The 10,283-nt window shown below is 38.9% G+C and overlaps 1 protein-coding gene across 1 annotated transcript; it reads left to right on the plus strand.

Annotated features, from left to right (window-relative positions):
- Positions 1–1,008, plus strand: GPR119 (G protein-coupled receptor 119). The gene has a single exon (XM_090265139.1). It carries the CDS (start codon positions 1–3, stop codon positions 1,006–1,008), a length of 1,008 nt encoding a protein of 335 aa, XP_090121265.1.
- The last annotated feature ends 9,275 nt before the right edge of the window (positions 1,009–10,283 follow it).

Below are 10,283 nucleotides of genomic sequence, written 5' to 3' on the forward strand. Positions count from 1 at the left end.
ATGGAGTCATCTTTCCCATTTGGAGTGATCCTTGCTGTCCTGGCCTCCCTCATTATTGCTGCTAATGTACTAGTGGCCGTGGCTGTGCTGTTGTTGATCCACAAGAATGATGGTGTCAGTCTCTGCTTCACCTTGAATCTGGCTGTTGCTGACACGTTGCTTGGTGTGGCCATTTCTGGCCTAGTCACAGACCAGCTCTCCAGCCCAGCTCGGCCCACACAGAAGACCCTGTGCAGTCTTCGGATGGCGTTCATCACTTCTTCTGCAGCTGCCTCTGTCCTCACAGTCATGCTGATTGCCTTTGACAGGTACCTTGCCATCAAGCAGCCTCTCCGCTACTTCCAGATCATGAACGGGCTTGTGGCTGGAGCCTGCCTTGCTGGGCTGTGGTCGGTGTCTTACCTCATTGGCTTCCTCCCACTTGGCGTCCCCATGTTCCAGCAGACCACCTACCAGGGGACCTGCAGCTTCTTTGCTGTGTTTCACCCACGCTTTGTGCTCACACTCTCCTGCATTGGCTTCTTCCCAGCACTACTCCTTTTTGTCTTCTTCTACTGCAACATGCTCAAGATTGCCTCTATGCACAGTCAGCACATCCGAAAGATGGAGCATGCAGGAGCCACGGCTGGAGTTTACCGGCCCCCACGGACTCCCAGCGACTTCAAGGCTGTCCTCACTGTAGCTGTTCTCATTGGGAGCTTCACTCTATCCTGGACCCCATTTCTTATCACTGGCATTGTGCAGGTGGCCTGCCAGGAGTGCCACCTCTACATAGTGTTGGAACGGTACCTTTGGCTGCTCGGTGTGTGCAATTCCCTGCTCAACCCACTCATCTATGCCTATCGGCAGAAGGAGGTGCAGCAGCAACTTTATCAGATGGCCTTGGGAGTGAAGAAGGGGCTTGCTTCATTCTTCCTCCTTCTCTTGGGCAGGGATGGTGGCCCAGAGGTGTCAAGGGAAAGTTCCTGTCACATTGCCACTATCTCCCACCCACAGCTTGATGGTTAAGATGGTAAGGGCAAAGAAGTTCAAAGTGCCTTTTCCCTCCTCTCTCAGCGTCCCAAATAGTAGATCAGATGGAGCTAGGGGAATGAGAGCACTTATTTCAGGCAACTGACCACCCCCATACCCCCCACCCCAGACTGAGAGGTAACTGAGGCAGGGTGCTGAGTTTCCTCTATAATCAGTTTCCTCATTTGCAAATCTCCAGTCATCTTTGTCCTTCTCTTGCAACAAGTTTATTTCTCCTGTACAGGTATACTTACTTAAAGTAAGAAATGTACTACTATAAAGATGCTTAAAACTCAAACCCTATTTTTGAATACACTAGAGGAACACCATTCAATAGAAATATAATGCAAGCCACATACATAGGTTTAATTGTTCTAGTAGACACATTAAAGGGTAAGAAAAAGAAAGAAAGAAAGAGAGAGAAAAGAAAAGAAACAGGTGAAACTAATGACAGTGTTTCATTTAACCCAGTATATCCAAAACCTTATTTCAATGTAATCAATATAAAAAACTATTACATATTTTTCATGCTAAATCTTTGAGGTTTGGTGTGTGTTTTACAATTACAGAATATCTCAATTCAAACTAGCCATATTTCAAATGCTCAATAGCCACATGTAGCCAGTGACTATCATATTAAACAGCATAGCAGTAGAGAAATGAGGTTCTATTGTTTTTAACTGTTTACTATAGTGATAGCGAAAAGTTCTGCACCCCCCTGGTGTAAATCAGACATTTTAAGTAGTGAGTTTGCATAAAGTGTAGGAACCTGTATTAGATTCTGAAGCAAGTTTTCCCCCACACTTCATGGTGTTCAAAACAATGTTTCTTTGCGAAATAGCCTATCTTGTGATTTTTTTTTTCTATTAACACTCCCAGTCTACCACCCTTCTAACTCTGTGGTGCCCCTTTCCCTCATTTGACCTCTTACTTCACTTGTAGCTACTTGCTGGTGACAATGCTGAACCACAAATTCTGAGACACTGGAAGGGAAGGGAGAGGAAAAAGTGGTAGGTACCAAAATAGGCACTACCAAGCTCTCCACACTGGACCCACTTTGCTGCTCAGAGCTTGACCTTCTTCCATTTACTCCCAAACTTCCATTTTCCTAAGAAACTTAGTCACATAAGAAGATGTCTCCAAAGTGGCTCAGGAAACCAGCTGAGGAGCATGTGCCTCTTTCTGCTTTTTATGGGTAAAGAAAATGACAGCATCGGGAAATTATGCTCAGGCTCCCTCTGGGAAACCCTACCAGCAGAAATTCAAGAGCAGAGTGAGCAAGAAACCCAGGAACTACGCTCATCCTTCCTGAGCTTCCCTGTAACCCTTTTTCCTCAACCTCCTGGTATCCACAGTGGATTCCTAGAATGTTTGTCTCTTAAGACCCCAAACTAGATTATCTCCCTAGAAAACTGAATAGACAAAAGAGGGCAAGAAGAAACCTCAACAGTATGGAATAATTTGTCTAGGATTTGGTGCCAAAACAACCTTGGAAGGTTAACCTCTCTATCTCTAAAGTGATGGCCTGAGAATACATTTGAGTCCATTGTGTAATGGCTAATTCTGAGAAGTCCATGAAAATTTTCATTCAAATTTCAAACTGTGATGTTCAGAACCTGGATGGAATCTGGCATTTCTGTGATGGCACCACATCATGACACTTTGCACTTGGGTTTTAATTCCCCTTCAATCTTAGATGAACTCCTGGCTTGCTTTCCCTAAATTGTTCAAAGGTTAATGATCATCCCTTTCAATTTCCATACCCTCAAAAATTCCCTTCCATCTTTATCCTCTGCCTTCAGCACAAATGACCCATTTCTCACTAATTTATTCTAATACATAAACCCTCCTTTGGTAGGTATTTTTGCAGTGGCTTTGCTTACCCCTCTGGCCCAGAGGAGGACTGTGCTTGCCTTCACCATAGCAGGCTTTATGTTCCTACAACAGGAGGACTTTTTTTGCTGTCAAGGGGATGATGGAAGCCAAAATGCTTTGAAGTGTTGAGCGCCCAGTAAGGACCCATTTTGCCAGCAATAAGGCACACTCTTGGATTGGGTTATGAGTTAAAACACAAACAGTAACTGGGTTTTTCGGACAGAATTGAAACTGCCTCAAATGAGTGCTCTTCTTATTGGTGGTCTGAAGCTTAATTTCCTGACTTTGGTGCAAAAGGTTAATCTTGCCAAGGTAACACAAGCAAAGTATAATGGAAATTAGTTACAGGAGAAAGGCAGGATCTAAGGGGAGGCTAGGTGATTGTTCTGTTATTAGGTTAAGAAACCCTGCTATCCCTGGGAGTCGGTATGTGCAGTGAAAAAAAAATCATATGCTTAGAAGTCCAACAGACCAGTGTTCAAAGTATGACTCAGTCATTTAAATTCTCAAAACTTCAGTTTCCTCATTTGTAAGATTGGGGTAATAATGCCTACCTTATATGTTTATAATGAGGACTGACTCCACTAGTGTATGTGAATAGTGCTCAGAAAATGTTCTCTTCCTCTTCCTTAAAAATCTGGAAGAATAAAACATTGAACTGGCCAATTTAAGGGAGCCTATCATATGACCTCCAGGACAAGGACAATTGGGCTCTGAACTGTGAATTCCTCAATCCTTGAATAAGGTTTATTAAAATTAGTGATAAGAGGTGACTCGGCTGAAAAACACAAATAGTAAATCTAATATCTTAGCAGAATCAAAACAGAATTTGGGCTTAAGAGTAACTGCAATTAAAAACATTGCATTTAAAAAGCTACCAAGAGCAGAGATGCAGAATGCTATGCAAAAGTCTAATGGCTTTTTTTTGACACAGGCTCCTTCACAGATAAGAGAAGGCATCGGAGAAGAAACATTTGGATTTCATTCATGCATCCGATACTGTCTCCAGATTGACTTGAAAAAGAAAGCCAGATCCTGTTCAGCAATTTGATCAAAATAGCCAAAAGATATTAAGATCTTGTAGGACAGAATGTAGGTCAATTGGTCCTATGTATAATTTCCATGAACAGCTTGTTGTGAATTTGTTATAAAAATTGTGACAACTAAGTTTTATACTGACTCCTCAGGTAGCTAACGTTATACATAGCACAACTCAAGTTTCAGAGGAATGCTCTCAAGAACATAAGAACACACAGCACTCTGTACAGGGGCATTTTGAGTGGTCTCACAAGTGTTAGAGCCAGGTTTCCCCAATCCACCAACACTCACCTGCTTGTCCACGTGACCAATAAGCCCATCTCTGAGTTGGCCAGCCAGAGTTAGCCTTGGGATATCTTTTCCCTATATGGAGAAGTGATCATGGTTCAAATGGGAAATGAACTCATGGCTTTTATTTCATTCTCCCTTAGTCACTAGCCAAACTGAATAGAGACCAGTGAAATCAGCAGGCATGAGAGATACTTCAAGAACACAAATATAACAAGAGGAAAATGGGTGCTCATAGCTGGGCCACAAGAGCAGCAATGGACCTAAAGCCAGAGCACAACTCCTTGGCGGCCATCAGCCACTCACTTATTTTGTGACTCCTTCAGTACCTTCCATGTCATCCTTCAAACTTGCTGACTGACCTGGAATTTTCTCCTTTTAATTAAAAAATCTTTGTCATTTCTGCAGTCATATAACTCAATGATGGTGCCTGCAAGTGTCAAATGTCAATCATTCATTCATTTGTCTATCCATCTGTCTACCTACCCCGCAAACATTCATTCAGAGCTAGGTATTAAAATTGCCCCAGCTTTGCTTGGATTTGTTAGACATATCAATATATATATTGATGCATATATAATTTTCATGATTCTCTTCTGATTGTAAAAGCAATTTTTGCTTATTTTAAAATTTTTTGAAAATACATAAAGCTACCCATAATTGCATCATCCAGAGATGATCACTGTTAATTCTCCTTTCTTTTTTCACTTAACACTATATTGTGCATTTTTCTGTCTTGTTTTCTTTAAAAAAATAAAAAAAGACTTGTAAATGTTGCATGCTTTTCCAACATAAGTATATAATATTTTAACTATTTCTCTACAGTTGCACATTTATATTATTTCCAATTTCTCACCATTATATTACCACTATAAATACCCTTGTGTATAAATATTTGATATGTGTGTTTAATCCCTTAGGATAAGCAGTATTACTAGGTCAAAGAGCATTAAACAGTTATAAGGATTCTGATTCACATTTTTGTTGGCATTTCTTAAAGTGTAATGTTTCCCTAAGATATCTACTAATAAAAGTCAAAAGTGATTCATAAATGAACAGACTAAACTGATATGAATATCTCAGAAATAAAAGTGCATGGCTTCCTGAAAGTATAAACCATACAGAGGGGGTTTACCCAGTTGTATTTCACAAAAGGAAACTTACTGATATGTCCTACTGCTAGAGTTAATGTGCACATTTAGAAATCTGGACTAATGGGGCACAGTACATTAAGAATAACCCTCACAGAACAACTAGATCATCAACACAGCATTGTATGATATTCAGGTATTGATTTCAATGTATTTTCACTCTTAAAATTTTCTGAGGTAGTTGCTTTGTGCAATACCTCAAAATGCTAAGGCATGAGAATATGAAAACATGATCACATGGAGCCAGGAGACAGGTCTTGATGGAGTTGAACTGTGAAGCTGTAGTCTCGCAGCCTTGCTGAGAAGGAAAGGTGTGCTCCACCTAATGGATCAACTGTAGCAGGATAAAGTGCAGGTGAGATTAACATGCTACTACCCAGCCATATGTTCACTGGATTTACAAGCTGTTGGGACCATAATCAGCCACTGGGCTCAAAGAGCCCTCTCATGAGGAGTCCTAGAAACGACCAGTGCAGCTGCTAAGGGTCTCAAAGTCTGTTTCAATGCACAAAGCAGTTCCTGGTTTGTTTGTTTGTTTGTTTGTTTTTTCAAAACATTTTCTATACAAGGGGGCAGGCACGATTCATTTGTTCCAGAGCATTGGAGGGACTAAAATCATGTAAGCCCAAGAACATGAAGGGGGGGGGTCTCTTTTATTTCCTTAGGTTTGTTTTTATTGGGTGTATGTCACCCAATAACCATGTGATTGAGTCACATTTCCCACTTACTAAAATAGATCCACATCATTTCCAGTTCTGTCTCAATTGTGTTGACATTAGGCACTAAAATGCTGATAAGTACACCGATATAACACAGTGATTAGCCCAGTAAAAGCCATGCTGTCTTACAAAACTGTTCATTGTGCTTTTATCACTCATAATATTTTTGCAGATTTGCCCACTGGGCCATTTAACAAATACTAAAGCACTTCCTACAGAAAAGCAAACTGGTGTCCTGTTATCTCAGAGGTGGTTTAAAAAGTGAGAAAACTAAACCAAGAAATTATAGCTGAATGGCTAGAGGTTATTTCAAATGTGAGAAAGACTCATAATCAAAATTCCAACTACTAAAGTATTTTAAATTACCAGATCCCTTAGTAGTCTTATACACTGACTTGTTAAATTGGTTTCCTTATGTATTAAGTAAATGGGACAAAGATGTATGAGGAGTGTTTAGAGTGAGTTAGGCACAGCCTAAAATACAACTGAATTTTGATGCTGTGTCATTGAATAAAGAGAATAAAGATCCTTTACTGAAACCTTAAGAATTAAGATTAGTGTGGAGTGGTCATTCTGAGAAGATACGAAGATATTTGCTTTTTAAAAAGCAGTATTATAAAAAAAAAAAAAGCAGTATTATTACTTTAACTTACATGTAATATCATGGCTGGGCTAGGCTAACAAAAATATTATCCCTTATATGATATACTATAGTGAATAGAAAAATAGTATTTATAATCAGGTTCATAATAGTTTAATAATTCCTCCCATAAGTTTGTTTATAAGCCTATCGACATACTTATTAGCATTAGATGAGAGAGGGTGAGAAGGCTAGCCCCATGTCTACATTATTCAATTTCAAACTAGAGGCATCAGTATCAATAATTCCAAGTTCTTTATAGCATAGCATTAACATAAAAACAATAACAAGTTCCTCTGCGTGTGTTGGTCTAGTGATGAAGGAGGTCACGGAGAAGAAAGACCAACATAGGAAAGAGAAGGAAAGCAGTAGAAAGTGGAGAATAAGAGAAAAATTATGTATTTGCAGTCACATGTCTCCAGGAAAATAATTTAAGTCCAGTATTACAGTTAAGTGTCAGAGAGGGACCAACCACAACAACTATTGACCTTCTTTCTGCCAGGGTGCTATAAAGATAGGAGAATTAATGAAATCAATATTCTTTACTGCTCACCTGCCATAAACTTGAAGTGACCCTGGACAAGGCTGAGTCAGTACACCTCTAGCATAGTGATTACAAGTATGGGCTCATGAGCCAGACTGCCTCAGTTAGAATCTTTGTTCTGCCATTTCCTAGTAACAAAAGTATTTTACCTTTCTGTACCTCAGTTTCTCATTTGAAAATTAAGAATAGTACCTACCTCATAAGGTGGTTGGAAAAATGTAAACAGTTTTATAAACACAATACACTTATAACAGTATCTGGCACATAATAAAGCCATATTAAGTGTTAGTTATTACTACTAGAGTTGTATCATGCTCTAGCCCCTCAAATTAAAAAAAATAAAGAAAAAAGAAAAATTAAAAATATTTAAAACTTTTTCATCATGTGGCCTATAGACTTTGATCATTATTTTATCCCTTTAAACCTAAGGGTTCCTGATCAGAAATGTCATTTAATCTTCAGGTCGCTGGTAACATGAGGGATTTGCTTATTCCAAGGGAAAATATCCATGTAATCATCTGGAGTTAATATGAATCAACCTGTATTTTATTACCAAGCAGCTTCATTGAAATCCCTCACTAGCCATTCCAATCACATGCTAGGCTTTAAAAAAACTTTGACTGAGATATAATTTACATAACATAAAGATTACCTTTTTAAAGCATACAATTTAATGTTTCTTAGTATATTTAGAGTTGTGCAAACATCTCCATAACCTAATTTTAGAATATTTTCACGCCAAAATGAAATTTTATACCCATTAGCAGTCCCATCCATCCCTCCCACCAGCCATAGGCAACCACTACTTTATTTTCTGTCTTATGGATTTTCTTATTCTGGATATTTAATTTAACTGGGATCATGTAATATATGGCTTTCTGTGTTTGACTTCTTGTGTTTATAATGTTTTCAAGGTTAATCCATGTTGTAGCACATATCAGCACTTTACACCTCTTTACACTGAATAATACTCCATTGTATGAATAAACCATTGTTTATCCATTCATCAGTTGATGGACATCTGGATTGTTTCTGCCTTTTCATTTTGTGAATAATGCTGCAAGGGTGATATGGCAATTCTATGTTTTGCTTTTGAGGAACTGCCCAACTGTCTTCCAAAGGAGTTGCACCATTTTATAACCTCTCCAGCAGTGTACGAGAGTTCCAATTTCTTCACATCTTCAACAACTTTTTATATACTAGGCTTTTTATCTGGGAAAATAATTATTTCTCTTCTGAATCAGTAATGCCTGCTCATTTTTGTGTTACCCTTTCATTCTGAGCATTTTTTAAATTAATAGACTTTATTTTTTAAAGAAAAGTTTTGTTTACAGAAAAATCGAGGCGACAGTATAGAGAGCTGTCTTGTTTTGTTTTTGACAAATAAGATTTTAATCAAGGTCCTTAGTCCCTTTAAAGATTATTTCCTTGTTCTTATTCACTGAAAGATTTACCTTCTCAATCTACCTTCAAATGACACTGGTGGATCTATTTCATATCTCATGTACCCCTAAAAAGTTACTTTCAATCAAAAATTGCAATTCAAACATACAATGGAGATCTGTTACGTAAGGGAACTCTATGGTGAATAATTGTGAAACACTGAATTCTTCATACATGTAAATAATCCCCTTCAAATGTTATATGGCAAGAGGCAGATCCTTATTTTACTCCCCAAGATACCCTTTCTGTAGCTTATTTCTCTAGAAATGGGTTAACCCTTAGTGTTTAATCAAAATATTCTATTCATCAATCGGTTACAGCGGAAGGGGGTGAGGAAGATACTGTATTAATCCATAACTAAGAATAGGATAGGATACTACACCAAAATAGCAAATTAAATTTTTTAATTAGAACTATCTGCCGATGATTTTGGCCAATATAGACAGCAGTCCTTAAAGCTTTAGTAATTTGGCTAAAGATATCACCAGCCTCAAACTATTTTTTTCCAAATTTTATTTTGACACTCCCTGCCCCCTTTACATTCACCAGAATATTAGTCTTTTTTAAACGTTTTTAAAAAGATGTTATTTATTTATTTCTAAAGCGAGGGGAAGGGAGGGAGAAAGAGAGGAAGAGAAATACCAATGTGTGGTTGCCTCGCGCACACCCCCAGCTGGGGACCTGACCTGCAACCCAGGCATGTGCCCTGAATGGGAATTGAACCAGTGACCTATTGGTTCACAGGTCAGCGGCACTCAATCCACTGAGCCACACCAGCCAGGGCTACAATATTAGTTTTTTTAAGACAACTTCAGTCTGGGTATTTAGTCATCACTAGTGTTCTCTGTGTCTTTCTCCCCCAACTGTTTTATGTTGGACTGCTCCAGGCTCGGTACTTGGGACTTCTCTTGTCTGACACTGACTCCTTTGGCGATCTCATTTAGTCCTATGGCTTTAATCATCATTTGTATGCTGATGATTTCCAAATGTACATCTCCAGCTACCTCTCTCCTGAACTTCATATTTATATATCTCACTGCATACTACACATGTCTATTAAACAGGCCCTTCAAACTTCACATATACAAAATTATTGCTTGTCTCCCCTCCCTCCCCCCCCAAAAACCCTATACCTCCAGAGTCCTCTCCATCTCCGTGGCATACTGCCCTTCTAGTGGCTCTGGCCTTAGAGTATCTCAGCTCTCTCTCCTACAATCCACATCCTATCCTTTAGCAAGTCATTATTTGCTGTTCTTCAACATACAGGTATTTCAACCACTTCTCACAGCCTGTACTGCTACTACCATTACCCAAGCCACCACTTGTTGCTTGTATCATCACATTAGAATCCTGGTACATGCTCACTTCTGGGCCTTTGCATTTGCTTTAAACCTAGATTGGCTTTTTATCTCCCCTCTTATAGACTTCAATCAAATTTGGCTTTCTCAGTGTACAACCTTGCCCCAATATTCCCCATCCCCCTTCCCTGCTTTATTTTTCTACAAAGTATCTATCATCCTCCAATATATTATACATTTATTCATTAACCTTTTATTATGTCTCCCTTCTATAGA

Source organism: Furipterus horrens, unplaced genomic scaffold (genome assembly GCF_987537825.1).
Source record: "Furipterus horrens unplaced genomic scaffold, mFurHor1.1.pri manual_scaffold_17, whole genome shotgun sequence".
Taxonomy (NCBI): Eukaryota; Metazoa; Chordata; class Mammalia; order Chiroptera; family Furipteridae; genus Furipterus; species Furipterus horrens.